The following is a 20,622-nucleotide window of genomic DNA, read 5'->3' on the forward strand; positions in this document are numbered from 1 at the left end:
AAGGCAGGCGGGGAACGTTGGTTTCCTCCGTCACTGAAGCAAGCAAGCCTCATGTTAGTTTCAAGCTGCCTGGCTGCTGGCCGCCATCTTGGCTGACAGTTAATTTGCATATCGCCCTGATTAGCCAATGGGAAGGGTAGCGGTCGTACGCCAATTACCATGTTTCTCTTTTATTAGATAGGATTATTTATATGTCAAGAAAATATATTTCCATTCTAGAGTATAGAGTTAGTAAAAAAAAAGGATGCTAGGTTGCATACAATGTGAATATACTCAGCACTACTAAACTGTACACTTACAAATGGTTAAGATAGTAAACTTTATAGTGTTTTTTTACCACAGTTCTAAAAAGTAGATGCTATCAAATACCATCTCAAATATGTTTTGGGCATCTATTGACATAATCATATCATTTTAAAACAGATATAATTGACATATAATAGATTAGTTTCAAGTATACAAATAATGATTTGATACTTGTATATATTGTGAGAAGATCATATCATTTTTTTAAAATAAAATATTCACCTGTGATGAATATTTGCCAATAATTTAGTAAAATAAAATCATTAGGCTCTAAAATATTCTATATCTATAAAATGTTATCAAGCCAGTGAATAATAATATTCTCTTCTCTTGGGAGACTTCCCTGTATCACCACGGTAGGTAGAATAATGCCCCCCTCCCTCCCCAGCCAAGATATACATCTGAATCCCTGGAACTTTAGGACATTGTACCTTACATGACAAAAGGAGTTCTGCAGAGGTGATTAAATTGAAGTTAATTAGTTCAGAAGATTATCCTGAATTTCTTGCTAGGCCCACTGTAATAACAAGGATCCTTATAATAAAAGAGACAACAGGGCAGAGTCAGGGAGAGATTTGAAGATGCTGCCTGGCACTTCAAAGACGGAGGAAGGGGCTGTGAGCCAAGGATGCAGGTAAACTTCAGAAGCTGGAAAGGTAAGAGAAGGAATTCTCCTCCAGAGCCTCTAAAGCAGCAGTTCTCAACCTGTGGGTCATGATCTCTTTGGGGGTCGAATGACCCTTTCACAGGGGTCACCTAAGACCATCAGAAAACACATATATAATTACATATTTTTTTTTGATTAATCACTATGCTTTAATTATGTTCAATTTGTAACAATGAAATTGGGGGTCACCACAATATTAAAGGGTCTTATATTATAGGAACTATATTAAAGGACGTGGCATTAGGAAGGTTGAGAACCACTGCTCTATAGTAACACAGACCTGGCAACCCCTGGGTTAGCCCAGTGAAACTCAATGCAGACTTCTAACCTTCAGAACTACAAGAGAATATATTTATTTTGTGGTAATTTGTTATAGCAACAATAAGTAACTAATACAATTAATACAACTAATAAAGTAATACAACTAGTACAGTAATAACTAATACAATTCAAGTAAAATAATGCAAAAGGAAAATTTACTTACAAATATCTTTCTACTGTTGCCTAGAGAGAAAACAATTCCTAAAGAAATGTTTGTATTAACTGTCCCTTAGCAGGCTGTTGAGAACACAGTAATGTTAGGAGAAATTCTGTGCTGAAATATATCCCTCTAGACTCCCTGATGCCCTGGAGAAGACTAGATATCTGAGACTGCTCTACAGAGAATACTGGTGCCTGTAAGGTGATAATGCCAGAGGTGATATGTTAGACATTACATATTGAAATGTAAGCAAAGAGCTGCCAACTCTTATGAGGATGACAATTTCAATCAAATGAACTAGAAAATTTAACTTTGACTACTTACTACTAAATAAAAATTAAACTTTATGAGGATGAGGCTATACATGGTAATGATTTACTTTATTTAGAAGAGCTATAAGAAACTGGACATGTAAGTCCGAACTACGGTTGCGATAGCAGAATCATTTCTAAATTGTCCACATACAGCTGCAAACGATTTATTTGGGTCGATGGTTTTCTTTAGTCTCTTGAATATATATTTATGGTGAATGTTTCAGAGAATAAGTTACTCATGTAATAAAAGGCACGTAAGAAAGGATGGAGGCCAAATGGAGAGTCACTTTAATTTATAACTCTGAGACAAGTTTTTCATTGTAGTGTCCTTGAATTTTTATCCAAATTTAGAGAACTCCAAATGAGAAATTTTCAAGGATGACTTTTTTAAACACTCTGCCATAATTCACATTTTCATAAATTAAAGGGTACTGGGGCTTACAGGGCTTTGAAACGGAACAGACTCGGCCTGGCCTTGGCAGCTGTGTGAGCTTGGGCTCAGCCTCTGCTTCTCCATCTGTAAAATGGGAATAAAGTTACCTCACAGGGTGTGGCAAGAATTAGTGATAAAGTACGTGAAGCGTCTGGAGCAGATCCTGGCACCTAATAAGCACTCTCTAAATGCCTGATGAAAACAGTGCTGACAATCTCACTCGCAATGACTGGAAAATACTGGGAGAAAAATTAAAAAGAAAGGCTTTTATTTCTGCTCCAGTTTCGTGCTTAGGCATGGACTCTCAGATATTTTTCTTATCACATTTTTATCAAGAAAAATACACTTGTAAAATTTTTCCCTTTTCTGTCTTCCTGATTTCCAAGCTATACATCTTTCATGTGTTTCTAATCTTAATTCCCAGATCACCATGCCTGGAGCTATCCAAAGCCTAAAAACTCATTCTTGATTCTTCCATCTCTCCATCTGCATATTTATCCAGCCACCAAAACCCCCCTGGCGCAGACAAGAGGGATAATGCATGCATACACACACACATATATATACTGGGAGAAGTCTGCTATATCAGTCAGGGACCTGAAACTGGTCAGGCAATCAGCTTAGGTTAAAAGAACAGCTCCCCAGGAGCAGGCAGGTAAGCCTGGAGTTGAAGGGAGAGGTCCACAAAGAGATAGAAAAGTGAGAATTGTTGGTGTGTAGGTGGTATTTAGAGCCATGAGAATAGATGAGATCATTAAGGGCAAGGACATAAAAATGGAAAGAGGTCCAAGGACTTATCCTTGGGGCATTCCAACGCAGGACAGGGAGGTGAGGAAAAGCCAGCAAAGGTGAATGAATCAAAAGGAAACCCGAAATCATGATGTCCTGGAAGCCACGTGAAGAAATCTAGAATCAAGGAGAGGGTATGATTAATTGAATGACCAAATAGATAAAGTAAGGTCAGAAGTGGGGACAAACTATTGGATTCCGCAATATGAAGTCACTCATGACCTTTGGTAGAGCCATTGAGAAAAAGGAAAAAAAGAAAAAAAAGATAAGAAAAAAGGATTGCTTTGGAGGGTTCAAGAGAGAATAGGAGGATGGAAATTGAAAACAGTATCTATAGATTTTTAAAAAGGAGTTGTGTTGAATAAGGAAACAGAGGGTGGGACAGTAGTTGGAAAGGATATAGGACCAAGAAAAATTTTTGTTTCATTTTATCTTGCTTTGATTTTCAGATGAGAGGATTAATGGCCTATCTGTATGAGAGGAGAAATCTGAAGATAGGGAAATTGACAATGGAAAAACTACAATTGCACTGCCTATGAATACCAAGGGGAGATGAGTTTTGGAGTCCAAATACAGGGACTGGCTTTATCAAACATAAAAGCAAGGGCAGTGCCTCCATAATAACAGGGAAAGCTGAGGAGAGGGTGCAGATGCAGGTAGGTGGAGTACCTGCAGTGGTGGGAGTACATGTGGATTCTTTGTTGAAAGCTTTTATTTTTTTCAGAACCAGACATTTCTTACAACATTTCTATTCTGAAGCCTAAACTGCACTATTCCCAGAATTTATTTCCCCTTTAACTGTGTTTGTATGGAACATTACAAATTACAGAGCTATCAGAATAATTATCAAATTATAACTATGTATTTGCCTTTTCCCTCATTTTCCACTATAATGTGAGCTTAATCTTCTTATGCAGCACCCGATACAGTGTCTGTATCAAAACAGACACTCACTAATTTGACTAAATGGATACATGAATAAAGCATATCTGCTCGCATCTGGCTCTTTCTTAAACTCCATTCAATGGCATTAAAATATCTGTAACCAGGGCATATTCTAAATGTCAGTACTACTCTTAAGCATATGCAACATAAGCCAAGCATATGAGAGAGGATTTGTCATACAACAGAAAGAGTAAAGAAATTCTTCCCCATGAATATTTTATACACTTTGGACAAAAAGTTAACTTGCAGGTTGTCATGATGCCATTAAGTATGGAACCCAAAAATGATAGTCACACTACCCAATGTACTTCCATGGCATAAGGGGCATGTTCTATTTGAACACATTTTAAAACTCTCACATAATTTAGGGCTTTCAGCACCAGGAAGTATTTTTAAGAATTTCAAGCAAAATAAAAACTAACTGAAATGATAAAAAGTTGACTTATTACTCAAAACATTATTTCTATATGCCCTAGCTAGTTTGGCTCAGTGGATAGAGCGTCAGCCTGCAGGCTAAAGGGTCATGGGTTTGATTGCAGTCAAGGGCACATATCTCAGTTGTAGGCTTGATCCCCAGCCCAGCCCCGGTTGGGGCAAGTGTGGGGAGCAACCGATGAATTTTTCTCTCTCATATGGATGTTTCTCTCTCTCCATCTCTCCCTCTTCCTTCAACCCTCTCTAAAAATCAATGGAAAAATATCTTTGGGTGAGGATTAACAAAAATATATATAATTTGTATACTGTTCAGTGTTGTTACCTATAAAATTTAGGTAACTACCATGAGCCATTCAGAAACAATATCTGTGTATCCTTGTAACATAGGCCCAGATTTTCCTTAAAGAGGGATTGCTGAATTTTTCTCATCTGTATACAGACACGGCGATGCCACATGCCATCTAATTCTGTAAACAGAATTAGACCAGAAACAGAACATGACCAGAAACATTAAATTCACTCCATTATCACCAACTATTTTCCCACAAAGCACTTATGTTGCTAGGCAGTTCTGCCAAAGGAAAGCTTGTAATTAATGATAAAAATAAGGCTTTCTTTGGTCTTATCTCACATATACACACGCACACACACAAATACATGCATATATGAATAATTCTCCCGAGACAAACTAGAACTCAATTTTTGATAATAAAATATTGTTTTTAATGTGTACATTTTTATTATTTAAAATCAACTTCTCTCCAATAATTCATATAAATAATTAAAAGTTATGATCATGGAGTGTATTCTTAGTAACTATCCACATGAAGAAAATTTAATTCTGCATAATTCCCAAAGACAGAGCTTAGATGATATAATTATCCTTTTTCTTATGTTACAGGGATAAATACCCATAGTAAAGCTTATTTAGTGTCATTTCCAAAGTACTATAAGCAGCAAAGGCCATGAGATTTGTGACTGAAAAAATTATATAACATTTAAAATTAATACAATGTAGATTAAAATATTGATAAAAATGAAAAATAAAGTTAAATCACACTCCTATAGAATTTACTGTCTATGATATTAATTTCTTTAATATCCAATGCTTGACATAAATACTTTCAATTTTAAAAAAATTTTAATGCCTATGTCTTGTCTCCTTAGCTAGAATAGAATGCAAACCCATAAAATGTGGTATATAAATACAAAGGAATATTATTCAGCCATAAAAAAGGAGATTCTGCCATTTGTGACAACCTAAATGAATCTTGAGGGCATTATGCTAAGTTAAGTAAGTCAGACAGAGAAAGACAAATAATGTATGATATCACTTACATATGGAATCTTAAAAAAAAAAAGGCTAAGTCAGAGAGACAGAAAGAGTGATGAATAACAGGGATTGCAGGCTGGGGGAAATGAGGAGATATTGGTCAAAGGGTACAAAGTTAAAAGATTATAAGTTATAAGATTAACAAATTCTGGAGATATAATGTATAGCATGATGATTAAAGCTAATAACATTACTATATACATGGGTGTTGCTTAGAGAGATCTTAAATGTTCTTGCTACAAAAAAGAAATGGTAATTATATGACAGATTAGAGGTTTAGCTAATGCTGTGGTGATAATCATTTTGTAATAAGTAAATGTATCAAACCAACATATTGTTCACCTTAAATTTACCCAGTGTTATATGTCAATTATATCTCAAGAAAGTTGGGGGTGGGTGGAGAAAAAGAATTTTCCTTCAGCAACTATTTGTCTATCCTAGAAAACAATGTGTACAGAAAAAGCAAGATATATAGGATATAGGATATCTGCTTGATGTTTTCCTTTATTTATCAACTAGAGGCCCGGTGCATGAAATTCATGTGGAGGGGTGGGAGGTGTCCCTCAGCCTGGCCTGTACCCTCTCCAATCTGGGACCCCTTGGCGGATGTCCACTACAGGCAGTCAGACCTCCCTCTCACAATCGGGGACTGCTGGCTCCTAACTGCTCACCTGCCTTCTCTGCCTGATTGCCCCTAACCGCTTCTGCCTGCCGTCTGATCGTCCCCAACTGCCACTCCCCTGCTGGCCTGGTTGCCCCCAATTGCCCTCCCCTGCCGGCCATCTTGTGACAGCCATGTTGTGGTGGCCATGTTGTGGTGGCCATCTTGTGATGACATCGCGTGAGGGCATTGCACTGGGGCGTGATGCTAGGCTTTTATTATATGGGATTTTTAGAATAAGTTGGTGCTCTAGAAAATTCTAAAAGTGACAAATGAGATTTTGAAAAAGATATCAGTAATGAGTTTTGGATTTTAATGTAGTTGATGTGTATGGAGCCAGTCATTATACTTTTTGATGCTCAAATTGTTGCATCTTTGGCCAACGGAATCTGTTTCAGTTTCTATTACTATATAACAAACCACCATAAAGTATAACTGGTTAAAGTAACAAACAAACAAAAAGACCATTCTGACTTCATTGTGCAAAATATTGTTCTCCCATCTAATCCCACATAAGAACAGAGCTAACCTTATCCCAAATTCAGAACATTTAATTTGAGATAAAATAAACATGGCTTGGTTTTCAGGAGGATTCATTTAACAACAGAGATATCCCCAAAGTATCTGAATTAGAGAACTTAACAAGAACATTATATATTTTAATTTTTCAACTTACCTGATATAAATAATCTTCAAATACAAAATAATAATCATCATTGCTTGCCGTCAACTTCACATCCTAAAATTAAAAGTAGAGACTACTGAAAACAACCTAAATAAATATGTCTATAGTGCTAAGACATAAATGTAATATCTGAAAAGAATACTAAAATGACTTTACTACTTTATGTATGACTAGAGGCCTGGTGTACGAATTCATGCACCAGTGGGGTCCCTCAGCCTGGTCTGTGGGATTGGGCTGAAACCGGCTCTCTGACATCCCCTGAGGGGTCCCAGATTGTGAGAGGGTGCAGGCCAGGTTGAGAGACTACACTGGTACACGATTGGGGCTAGGGAGGGATGTGGGAGGTTGGCCAGCAGAGGAAGGACCACGGGAGGGCTCCAGGGTGTGTCTGGCCCATCTTGCTCAGTCCCGATTGACTCCAACAGCAAGCTAACCTACCAGTCAGAGCATCTGTTCCCTGGTGGTCAGTGCACATCATAACGAGCAGTTGAGCAGCCTTAGCATATCATTAGCATATTATGCTTTGATTGTTTGAATGGATGACCAGACACTTAGCATATTAGACTTTTATTATATAGGATTATAAACTTCTCCTTTAAATTTTATCACTGCTCTAAATTTACTTGACTAACATAGAATGTGATATATTATTTGACATTAAATTGCTGACACTTTTAAGGTTTCATTAGTAATTCCTTAGTATTTATTTCAATTCTATCTCCTTTTCACCTGATATTTAGGTATCTTAAATAGTGGAAAAATAGATGTCATCATAATATCCAAAAATAATCATAACAATCTGGCCCCAAATTACTGCTCCAATCTCACCCTCCATTGTTCAGGTCCACATTCTTGCCATACTCTCAATATACAAAAAATCTGCCATGCCTTTGCAATCATTCACTTGCAAGGCATCACTTATTACAAAAATCAAACAAGTAAGACAATGTTTATCTTTAAGAAGTCTACAATCTCATCAGCAAGAAAATATACAGAGTAGAAGAATGGGAACAATTACAAAGAAGTACTGAAGAAATCAGTACTTGGTCAGTCTATAAAATTCAAATGAGTTGTTGAGCAAAGCAGCAAAAAGAGGATGAAATGAGTATGGATGACGCTGGAAGTGGCTGAATGTGTGCTAGGTCTGGAAAAACTTAAATACACCGATTAAGAGAGAAGAAAGGGCCCAGTCTGCTATATCAGAAGACAACATGGGCAGAGAGAGAGATCCACATTCTCCACAGGGTGACATTGCCCTCAGGGGGTAAGAATTGGTTCTTGGGGGCCAAAAATTTTACATATTACAATGGTTTGTGGACCTCCAAAGCTCATCCTTATCCAGCAAAATCTTTTCTTTGGTATTTAATTTTCACATTAGAGAAAAATTAGTTATCTTAGGGGATAATAAAAAGGGAAAGGTTGGCAAACACTGCTATAAGCTGTCAGATCAGAGTAAGTGATGGGAAACTGTAGATGATGTGAATAAAACATACATTTGTAAAAAAAAATACAGTCCAGAGAGAAACATTTAGTAATTTAGCTTAGTGAGGGTTTGATGATGTTCTATATTTAATATTGCCTTGGTCCATTCATTCCTTTAACTACTAAAATAATTGACTTTATTTTCAGTTAAATTAAAAATGAGTCTTTGCCAATGGGAGCTGTAATGAAACTTCAAATAATTTTTTAAAATGCTCATTCCCTCAAGGAATGATTTTAATAACATTTGGAGTTGTCTCAACAAGATCAGCAGAGATCAACTAACACAAATAAGGACTAATCAGTGGCAGATTTCTTCCTAAAAACACTCATGTTGTGGGCAGTAAGGATTGATTCTGCCAAAATTTATATTCAACTCTTCAGACACAAATTGTTTACCTCTTTCTCACAGCAGATTTTATTTACTGATTCAAACTGAAATTCATCCTGGCAGTAAAGGCAACTCTCCCTGATTTTCTGAACTCCTCTTGTGAGTCTTCTCTTATTTGAATAGGAAAGGGGTTGAAGGTCTTAGAGCCAAAAGATCTCTTGCACTGTTGCTAAAATAAATCGCCTGAGCACAATCATAACCTCAAAATTAACAGTGGTATCTCTGATCCAAATCTATGTAAAAACTCTGAGAATTGAGACTTTTCATCAAAAGACTCTCCCTCTTAACTCTGCTCATCTTTGCTCCCTGAGAGCCTAGTGGTTAAAAGTGTGGCCGAGAAGTCAATTTACCCAGATTCAAATCTTGTTTTTGCTACGTAATATGTAAATTAAAACAAGTTTCTTTACTCTCCCTTTACCTTGGTTCCCTCAGTTGTAAAATGCTAAAAATAATAGTACTTCCTGTTTTGTTATAACCCGTGCCACTATTGGCTGGTAAGGGAATGAGGTCAGTATAATATGGAAATTGTGTTGGTCCATATGCAATTTTTCTTTCAAAAAGGGGAGCTAAAACAGCAGGAGTAGAATTACAGTCATGAAAGGATGATCCCTATTACTGTATTTAAGAATGTTAAAGATGAATGACTGCACTGGGTGCTCCCTCTCCAGAAAGGCACACCCAGCCTTTGTAGCTTTATTTCCTCTCATGCCCACCTTAGCAGCAGCCCCTATAGCCCAGCCTACCACTTCAATCTACATTATTTCAGCATTTCTACTTTATTATTTTTGTACATTTTTAATAGCTCCTGCAGGAGCAGCCTGCCTGAGCTGTCCAATTCATCTTCCAAGCTACCAATTATTGTCCTTGTTAGTACTCTGGTTAAAAACTGCAAAAGCTACCCAACGCTCTTTTTCCCATAAGCTCTATTTTTTTAATGCATGATTTTGTAGAATGCAATTTTTCCCAAGAAAAAAAATACATTTATAGCCTAAGTGCTGGTATCTGCTACTCTTAAGGTAGCTGTCAGAATCAAATGACAATCTATGTAAAGAGTTTGGAACACTCTATGGCACATAGTAAGCAGTCATTACTCATAGTTGTCATGTTCTCCCAGACAAATCTTCAGGTCCTCACTGTGTAATCTTCTCTTGCCCATTTCTGAGACCTGAAATAATATACCCTTCTCTTCTATCTTACAAGTTCTAAATTTAAAATCCAACTGTTTTAAATAGCCTAATTATTAATTCAGAGTTAGTCATACTCTCTATCATGCTTGCAGCATCTACATCTCAACTTCTTATCAGATACCTGGAGACAAAAACTCAATGCATCCCTATTATAACACTTGAGACGTGGTTATCCATGTCTAGAAGCTAAAAGAAATAAAAAATAAAAAATGACTTCAATACAAGATGATAAACAAGTAGATCCACAAGAATGAGATAAATAAGATAAAAATATCATAGTCTGATATTTCTTTCAGTTGCTTTTTAAGTTTGTGCCATAAACTTGAAATTTTAAGGATAAAAAATGGCTATCATTCTCTTAATTAAAAAAATGGGAGGATCAGGAAAGGCTCATGAGGACAGGTTCAAAAGGAAAGAAGATAACATTGGATAGAGACTGCGAAATTTGAAGGTCAACCTTAATTATATAAGTATAATGATCACTTAAAATTATTTTTCAAGGTTAATGTGTATCATTATACATAGTGCAGGCCCTGCATGTTAAAGACTCTCAAAAAAAATTTAATGACAATAATGAAATGAAAACTTACTTACTTTATAAATTAGACTGTCCACCAAAAGGTCATGTTGTATCACATTGGTCTTAAGCTGTTCATAATACAAGATATCCTAGAGTTTAAAATAAAACAAAAAGTTAAAGGCCAATCACATTTACAAAGTCAGCCTCAAACTTTAATAATAATCATTAATCTATGTATATAAAAGCCGAAGCGACTGTTATGACGTAACGACCGGAATGTTGGAACGACCAGTCACTATGATGTGCATTGACCGCCAGGGAGCAGACACTCAGTGCAGGAGCTATCCCCTGGTGGTCAGTGTGCTCCCACAGCAGGAGTGCCACTCAGCCAGAAGCCAGGCTCACAGCTGTAGAGCGCAGTGGCAGTGGCGGGAGCCTCTCCCGCCTCCATGGCAGCGCTGAGGAGCAGCAAGCCAAGCGGTAAGGAATAAGCAGGTGGGTGGTAAGGGGTGAACAGGCGGGTAGTAAGAAGCAAGCAGGCAGGTGGTTAGGAGCAAGCAGTGGGGCGGTTAGGAGTGAGCAGGTGAGCGGTTAGGAGTGAGGGGTCCTGGATTGCGAGAGAGATGTCTGGCTGCCGTATGTCCAACTGCAGGTATTGGGCATAAACTGGCAGGTGGACATCCCCCCGAAGGGTTCGGGATTACAAAAAGGCACAGGCTGGGCTGAGGGATCCTCCGCCTTCCCCCACCCGTGCACAAATTTCACGCACCAGGCCTCTAGTCTATCTATATAAAACCCTAATATGCAAATCGACCGAACTACGAAACAACCGATGGAATGACCAGTCACTATGACATGCACCGATCATCAGGGGGCAGATGCTCAATGCAGGAGCTACCCCCAGCCTGCAGGCCCCAACTGGCAGTGGCAGTGGGGTCAGGGCCGGTGAGCAGGCAGCGCCAGGCCAGCTAAGGCGGTGTGAGCAAGGGCCCCATCGATTGCCCTGCCAGTGACCCCACAGATTGGCCCTGATCGACAGTCAGGCCTAGGGACCCTACCTGTGCATGAATTTCATGCACCGTGCCTCTAGTAGTAGTATAAACACTAAGAGGATAGGGGCTATAATTTACTCACAACTACATTTTCTCCACCTGGCCAATACCAGATGCTCAATAAATATATCTCATTTACTTACACTGAGTTGCCATCTTTATTTTTCCTATTGTAACAACCCATTTCTACCACACATTTTCATGAACTAAATTGACAGACCCCATTTCTTAAAAATTTACTAATTGTTCTGTTGTATGGATAAGTACACATTATCTAATTATTAATAACAAAGACCTCTAGGTTAAGAACAATGATTAAATTATATAGGGTGTCCCAAAATTCACGCAAGATTTGCAATTGAATTGAATTGCAAATCTTGTGTGAATTTTGGAACACCCTATATTAATCTTGTCAGATAACTCAAAACTATAGTGTTTTAAAATAAAAAAGAAGGTAAATAATAGACAAAGAACAAAAGTATTTCCATTTTGAATAACTGGTCTGAAAAATAAAAATCAATAGTTCAAATTTGGCTTATCCTTTTCCTTCTTACCTCAGGTTGACTGGAAATATTCAAAATGAGAGCCCATAATTCAGCTCTCAGTGCTGTGGGGCTTCCTTGTCTGACATACTGTTGAGCAGCAGCACTATCTTGTTCTGCTAGAACTGGCAGAAGTAATATAGTTAATTAAAGTTTCATTAGAAATTTCATAATTTAAAAAATAATAGTGGAATCTTTAATTAAAAATCTCTTGGGAAGCCAACATCTCATCTTTATGTCCAATATATTTATATCACATCATGACAACCTTCCTTTGCTCTCTGTATTTTGATGTGGCCCTATTTACAGCCCTACAAGTTTTAAGCCTTCAGCTCCTCCACCTCCTACCCTGCCTGGTAAAAACTGTTAATGAAGTTACCTTGAGATAGCTTTGCTTTAATTATAAGCGTGGATCTGAAACTAGTGCTGCATATATATAATAATTTTGGGGTTCCATGATCAGGTAAAGTCATATCTATAGAAACCCTAAGTTTCTTATGCACATTCTACTAAGTCATAAATGCTCTAGTAATTGGAGTTAGTATGATTTTTGAAGTATTTGGCTAAAAATTGTAAAGGATATAAGATAACCATTCTATTAGGTGACTTCTTAGTTACCTTCCAAAAACAACAGAAAAGAGGGTTTTTAAAAGAAAACACCCCCAAAATGTGCTAACCTTTTAAGGAAGCCAAAATTTTTCATAAGCAGCCAAATTCACAAAGTTGATATATTATACTTTTGCTTTTTTTTCTTCATTTTTGTGTGTGGGTCTTTTTAAATAAAAATACCAGCTATTAAGTCTGGAAATAAAGCACCCTCCCCAACAAAACAAAACAAATAAAAAGAGATATTACATAACTGCTGACATTTATCTAACAGTAGTTTCCTTATATTTTCTTCTTAAAAGAAATCATATGCTAAATGAAAATGACAAACCAAACCAAACAAAGAAGTATGAAATTAAAAAATAAAATTTTCAATTGTGTTTAATAAAAATGTCAACTCATACAAATGAAGTTTTAAAAATAAATATGATTTTGAACAATTATACCAGGGAGTTTAGAATATGACTATATAATTGCCATAGAAGGGTCATTCTGACACAAAGACTTATTTGTAGTTCATATTTCAAAGATAAAACAGGATTTACAAAAACAAAGACCTAATCTTCAGAAGATGGGAACATTGCTTCCCAGAACACTAGGCGCCGCTCCAGCTATTAAGTCTCAGCATTATGAACAGTCCCGGTAAGTGTGATGGTTACATTTTCTCCTGATGCCAGAGCATATTCCCATTAACATTAATGGGAAGTGTGTGGGCGCATCAGAGAGAGAACCTACCTCTTTGATTTTGAAATTAAATTCTATTGCTGAATGGATTAAGCTAACATCCTTGAAGAATATGTGTCTGCATTTATTTCCTTTTTAGTGAACCATCTGTGTCTTTATCTGACATTTATTGATGAAGCCAAAATGATGCATTTCGCTTCTTCAGAAAGATTCTCATTATAGTATCTATGCAGTTAAATATTACTCCTTTTTAGGGTGTTAGCTCTTTAGAGATTAAAATTCAGTTGGGGGTGGCGGGTATATGACACAGACATTTACTTAGGATTGTGTCTCATTTTCAGAAATTATCATAAGTATAATCAAAAGCTTACCTTTTTGCCCAATACGTACATGCTCATTTTCAAAAAGTTCTAAAAAAAAAAGATAAAATAAAATAATTAAACATAAATATGATCAGCCACATTTAAAATAATTATGGGTATATTTTTCTGGTATTAATACTTTTAATTATTTTAAAGTTGAATGGCTCTATAGAAAAGTATAAGAATATTTATATTTATATGCATAAAATCGTTTTTCTAAATTTTTTAAGTTTGTAGAAATTAAGAGTCAAGTGCATTTAATTAGAATAAAAAAATGACAAAACTACTTTTCTTTTGTTAAAAGAGAATATCTTCTCAAAACACAAAAATGTTTCTGCTCATTCATCTTTGATTTTATCCTTAATAAAACAAAATTTTGGGTGATTGCCAGAGGTTGGGGTGGAGGTGGGGGCGAAATGGGTAAATGGAGCCAAAAGATAAAAATTTCCAGTTATAAAATAAGTCATGGCATGTAGTATACTCCATGGTACCTATAGTTAATAATACTGTATTGCATATTTGAAAGTTGCTAAGAGAGTAAATCTTAAAAGTTCTTATCACAAGAAAAATATTCTGTAACTATGTATGGTAAATGATGTTAACTAGACTTATGGTAATCATTCTGTAATATATAATAATACTGAATCATTATTTTATACTCCTGAAATTAATATAAAGTTGTAGGTAATTATACTTCAATTAAAAACCATGTTGATGTTTCATTGGCAATTATATTCTCCCATACAGTGGGTTTCCCTTTCAATTTAATGCTGGTTTCTTTTCAGTGCATAAGCCTTTTCTTTTTATATAGTCCCATTTGTTTATTTTTTCCTTTGTTTCTCTTGCCTTAGGTGTTGTATCAGTGAAAATTCTGCTACGTGAGATGTCTGATATTTTATGCCTTCGTTTTCTTCTAGGATTTTCATGGTCCACAACTTACATTCAAGTCTTTTATCTATTTTGAATTTATTCTTGTATATGGTGTAAGTTGGTAGTCTAGTTTCATTTTTTTTGCATGGACCTGTCCAATTTACCTCCATGCCATTTATTGAAGAAACTGTTTTTACTCCACTGTATGCTCTTGCCTCCTTTGTTTAATATTAATTGAGCATAATGGCTGGGGTCGATTTCTGGATTCTCTGTTCTATTCCATTGATCTATATGCCTGTTTTTGTGCCAGTACCAGGTTGTTTTTATTACAATGGCTTTGTAGTATAGTTTCATTTCTGGTATTGTTAGCCCTCCAACTTTTTTTTTTTTTTCTCAAGATTGCTGCACTTGTTCATAATACAAGATATCCATGCTATTCATGGTCTTTTTTGGTTCCATATAAATTTTTGGAGTATTTATTCTAGATCTGTGAACTATGCCATTGGTATTTTAATAGGGATTGCATTGAATCATAGATTGTTTTAGGTAGTATGGATATTTTGATGATGTTAATTCTACCAATCCATGAACACGGTATATTCTTCACTTGCTTATGTCTTCCTCTATCTCTTTTTTCAACGTTCTGCAGTTTTCTGAGTATAGGTCTTTTACCTCCTTGGTTAAGTTAATCCTAAGTATCTTAATTTATTGTTTAATTTTAATTAGCTATGATTGCTGAGACTTAGTAACCAAAGAATCAAAGGCTTGTCTCTATAAAAGTGGATGATACTACCAGGTGATACACTGAAAGTAGTACAAATTAAAAATAAAAAGACTTCTTTAGAGAAATTATTTGATTATATGAAATACAATAATTTTTCTTTCCAAGTACCATACTCTGGTCTAAGAATAAGAGCCCAAAGAAGTCAGAACCAGAATTTCCAATCTGTAATATGTGTTTCTCAAGGAATGCTCTGAGGATCACTATGTTAACAGATGCATCTACATTAGGAGATCTTGATTGGGGAAAAAAGGTTCTCTGGTGAAATGTAATTAGAAGATGCTAAGATCAAAGTTTACTTAGGACTTCTCACAGTGTTTAAGATGGTAACACACACTGTAACTGTATATCTTAAAATATGGCCTAGCCTTTGCCAAACCTTATTTGAAAACAAGATCCTCTTTTTCACAGGGCATATGGTGAATGTTTCATGGAACACACTTGGGAAATGCTGTGCCAAATGAAGATGCTTTTTTGTTTCCGAAATAACAACCTGAGAAAATGTCTATTTAGCAGAACCCCCACCTAATAAGATTCATTATTATGTATATTCAGACAATAATATCAGAAATATGAGTCCTCTTTTTCATGAAAGAATGCTGGTTCTGCTCATCCTTTCCCCTCATTGCATAGGTCTTATCAATGGTTTCCATAAAAAGTATGTGTGTGTGTATTTAAAATAAATGCATATTTATGAGAATTTACAGAAATAATAAGTCTGATTTATGTTATTATTATTAAATACGGATTCTACATTACAGTGATAAGGACTCTTCTATCAACTCATATAAACCTGATAAGTTAGTGAGAAATGCACTTCAAATATAAAGATGGAAAAACAGCATGGGTAAAACATAGGTAATTCAGGTTTTTAAAGATAAGTAGGAAAATGAGGGGAACACTATGTAAATAATATGATTGTCTAACTACTTAGCTGTACACCTGAAACCAATACATAATAAAAAAGTAAAATAAAATTAATTATATATTTTTAAAAGATGAGTAGGAAGGATATAGTTTCTGTAAATCACATGTAAACTTAATCCTAAATATGAAACTTGCCCTTAGCCCAGTGGTTCTCAACCTTCTTAATGCCAAGACCCTTTAATACAGTTCCTCATGTTGTGGTGACCCCCAACCATAAAATTATTTTTGTTGCTACTTCATAATGTAATTTTGCTACTGTTATGAATCGTAATGTAAATATCTGATATGCAGGATGTATTTTCATTGTTACAAATTGAACATAATTAAAGCATAGTGATTAATAACAAAAACAATATGTAATTATATATGTGTTTTCCGATGGTCTTAGGCGACCCCTGTGAAAGGGGTCGCGACCCACAGGTTGAGAACCGCTGCTCTAGCCAAATACTATTAGCAATATTTTCAAAATATTTAGCATTACATTTCCAATTTAACCAAAGCCATATACATATACTAAAAAATAAAAAACTATTTTTCACTCAGGCAAAAGTAGTTTTATATGACCTCATTTTTCTTACCAAGTAATTCTGTTGCCTAGCAATTCTCAAGACAGGCAAAAATTTTAGTACTATACCACTAAAAACAAGCTCATTCAACCCCCCTTTCAGCAGTCCTGCTTTGAAAAGTCAAGGGAGCAAAAATAACTGCATCAACTAACAAGATTTTCAACTCCTCCAGCCGACTTAGGTGCTCTCTCTTCTGCTCCAACTACCCCTTGTATATAATAATAGCCAAAGCCAGGCGAGTCTTATCTCAATCTTATATCTTCCCTGAAAACAAAAATTATGTCAAATTATGTATTCACTAGTCACTGGCCCTTATCAGGATCTCACCCACATTTGTTGTATTCTGAGTGAATCAAAGAACTATACTCTAGATTAAGATGAAAATTAGGTTTTCTAAAGCATAGCTATTATAAGTTTAGAATGATTTAAAACAATTCTTAGGGATTTTTTTTTCAAAGGTGAAAAACATAGATCTCATTCAAGGTTATATTACTAGTTCTTTCCCCTTTTGTTAGTTATATATATATGACTAGAGGCCTGATGCATGAAATTTCTGCAAGAATAGGCTTTCGCAGCCATGGGCAGCTGCCTGGATCCCTCCCTTGCAGCCATGGTGGCTGCGGCCCTGGCTTAGTCCAGAAGGACATCCAGAAGGACATCTGGTCTAACTAGCATATCATGCTTTTATAGATTATCATTTTCCATGAACAGAAGTATAAGTTAAGATATCTGTCTCAGTCTGTTCAAGCTACTGAAACAAAACTAGGTAGCTTATAAATAACAGAAAATCATTTCTCACAGTTCTGGAGGCTATAAGTCCAAGATCAGGATGCCAGGATAGTCAGTTCTGGTGGGGATCCTCTTCCACGTTGTAGTGTACCGATTTTTCGCTGTGGAAGAGGCTGGGGAGCTCTGTTGGGCATCTTTTATAAAGAAACCAATTCCCATTCAGGAGGGTAGACTTCTTAGTTTTGAATCTTGGTTCTACCACTCCCTAGTATTTGTGACTTTAGGCAAGTTACTTCACATCTGCACTTCTTCAACTTTAAAATGGTAGCATTACTTCTATCTCATATCACAGAAAAAAATTAAAACCATCATACAATACCACTATTTACCATCAGGATGACTAACACAAAGAAGAGGGAATCCACCCAGCATAAGCAAGCATACAGAGAACTACTGTTCTCACACATTGTTGATGGAAGGGTAAACTGGTGCTGCCACTTTTAAAATTTCTTTGGCAGTTATCTACTGAAGCTGAACTTATGCCAACCCTAGGACTGAGAAATTGCATTCCCAGGTGTATACTCAACATATATTCACCAAAAGACACACATTAGGATGTTCATAGCAACCTTATTTGTAATAGTCCCACACTTGAAACTTCCCAAATACCCATCAACAGTAGACTGGATAAATAAATGTGTATGGTATGTTGATACAATGGACACTATAATGCAAAAAGCCCAAAATATTTATAAATACACAAAGCAATATGGGTGAATCTCACAAACACAACAGTGAACAAAAGAAGTCAAATATCAAAGAGTACATAACAAAACTTTATATGTTTTAATTCATATAAAGTTCAAGAACTGGCAAAACCAATCTCTGCTAGGAGGAATTGAATAGTAGTCTTTGACATGGAGGGTAAAGATTGAAGGAGGTTAAGAGGGGGCTTCAATTTATTAATCTGTATTTGTCCAATTAATAAAAATTCCCTGAACTACTTTCTTATGATATACACTTTCCCTAAGGCATTAAAAACTAGTAATTTTAAAGGAGGTAATAAACACCCCTTATAGATTGCTGAGAGCGTAAAATGAGACAATATACATATAACACATAGTATATGCTCAATAACTGTTTGTTATTATTATTAAGAATAATAAATATCCAACTTCCTTATTTTATAGAGGAAGAAACAAGTGCAAAGATGTAAAGCGATTTGTCCAGGACACAGCGAGCCAGTGGCAGATGAGGGTCTACAATAGTTCCCTGACACCTGTCTAGTGTTATTTCCACTACAATACAGGCCTCCCTCATTTAAAGCAATTTTTACTTCCTTTTATTATAGCTAAATATGAATCTGGGCTTTTATAAAAACCATATTGTACTTACAACCAAAAAGAGAAAAGTTAGGGAAATTTTCTAGATGATTAAGTTTTAAGAGATAGTAATTTTAAAGCCTGAGTTTATTCAAGGTGGAATGTCTGTGTTTGTGTAATTTGGTGCTATGAAAAATAATAAAAATAAATAGTGAGGGCCAGTAAAGGGAAATATGAGTGCTGCCAATGAAGATTTTGCCAACAAAATAACTTGTGCATGTCCAGTGACTTAACGAAATTATATTGGGCTTCAAATAAAAAGACAACATCAAGTTGCACTCTGATCATTACAATATACAGAATTCTACTCAATAGTTAGTAGAAACAAAGGAGAGGAAAAAGCATGCTTTGTTTTCAGATATAAACATGTTACTAGATTCATTTAGAAATAACAAGATAAATTTTTACCTCGTTCTCATTTATCATTGATCAAATGCCATATGGGAGAAATACTAACCAGGAGGCACTTGTGTAGAATCATCTATACCTAGTTGTCCTGTAGTTAAGCCGAGTTCTACAAATAATTCTTTCTGAAAAACAACACACACAGAATTAACATACATCTCAGACTTTGCTACATGTAAAAAAAATAATATTTTTCACCTAAACATCAGTGTAAATAAAATCACAATACAAAACGAATCTTTGCTTCCTTCAAACATCTAAAGAAGAAAAGGCCTGCCCTAGCCGGTTTGGCTCAGTGGATAGAGCAGACCAAAGGGTCCCGGGTTCGATTCTGGTCAAGGGCACATACCTCGTTTGCAGGCTCCTCCCGGCCGGGGCCCTGGTCGGAGCTCCTGCAGGAGGCAACCAGTTGATGTGTTTCTCTAACATTGATACTTCTCTCTTCACTCTCTCTCTAAAAATCAATGGAAAAATATCCTCAGGTGAGGATTAAAAAAAAGAAGAAAAAGAAAAAGCAACACAGAACCTAGAGACAGAACCTAAACACAGAACCTAGAGACAGAACCTGGCTACAGAACCTGGCGACAGAACCTGGCTGGAGATTGTGGCTAGAGATCCTGGCCAAGCTGCTGATCAACTGAACACTGTCTCCATGTCATTCCTTCTCCGCCGACTCCGTCCACACCTTTGGGGACTCCTGAACCTGCTGGGGTTGGACCCCAGCAATTATAATGGGGAATGAAATTGAATAACCCAAGGGAAATTGATTACACAGCAGGCATATGACCGTAATTGCCGGGAGCCAGTCCATCCTTGCTGTTTCAACAGAACCGAGACAGAACCTAGAGACAGAACCTAGAGACAGAACCTGGCTACAGAACCTGGATAGAACATGGCAAGAGAACCTGACTAGAACCTGGTGACTGAACCTAGCTGGAGAACCTAGACAGAAAACGGCTGGAGAACCTGGACAGAACCTGGCTGGAGAACGTAGCGAGGGAACCCGGCTACAGAACCTGGCTGGAGAACCTGGAGAACCAGGAGAACCTGGAGAACTTAGCAAGAGAACATGGACACAGAACCTGGTTTT

The 20,622-nt window shown here is 36.3% G+C and overlaps 1 protein-coding gene across 4 annotated transcripts in view; it reads right to left on the reverse strand.

The window, feature by feature from the left end:
* Window positions 1-20,622, reverse strand: part of TBC1D19 (TBC1 domain family member 19) — a 104,883-nt gene that overhangs the window by 34,930 nt on the left and 49,331 nt on the right. For all 4 annotated transcript variants that reach the window (XM_015568686.1, XM_015568685.1, XM_006771032.2 and 1 more), the window contains 5 exons: window positions 19,585-19,657; window positions 13,882-13,920; window positions 12,233-12,345; window positions 10,701-10,775; window positions 7,041-7,103 (listed from right to left, as the gene is read on the reverse strand). In XM_015568686.1, the coding sequence (XP_015424172.1) occupies window positions 7,041-7,103; window positions 10,701-10,775; window positions 12,233-12,345; window positions 13,882-13,920; window positions 19,585-19,657 (363 nt within the window). The remainder of the gene's footprint in view (window positions 1-7,040; window positions 7,104-10,700; window positions 10,776-12,232; window positions 12,346-13,881; window positions 13,921-19,584; window positions 19,658-20,622) is intronic.

The sequence above is a fragment of the Myotis davidii genome, unplaced genomic scaffold (genome assembly GCF_000327345.1).
Source record: "Myotis davidii unplaced genomic scaffold, ASM32734v1 scaffold743, whole genome shotgun sequence".
Lineage (NCBI taxonomy): Eukaryota > Metazoa > Chordata > Mammalia > Chiroptera > Vespertilionidae > Myotis > Myotis davidii.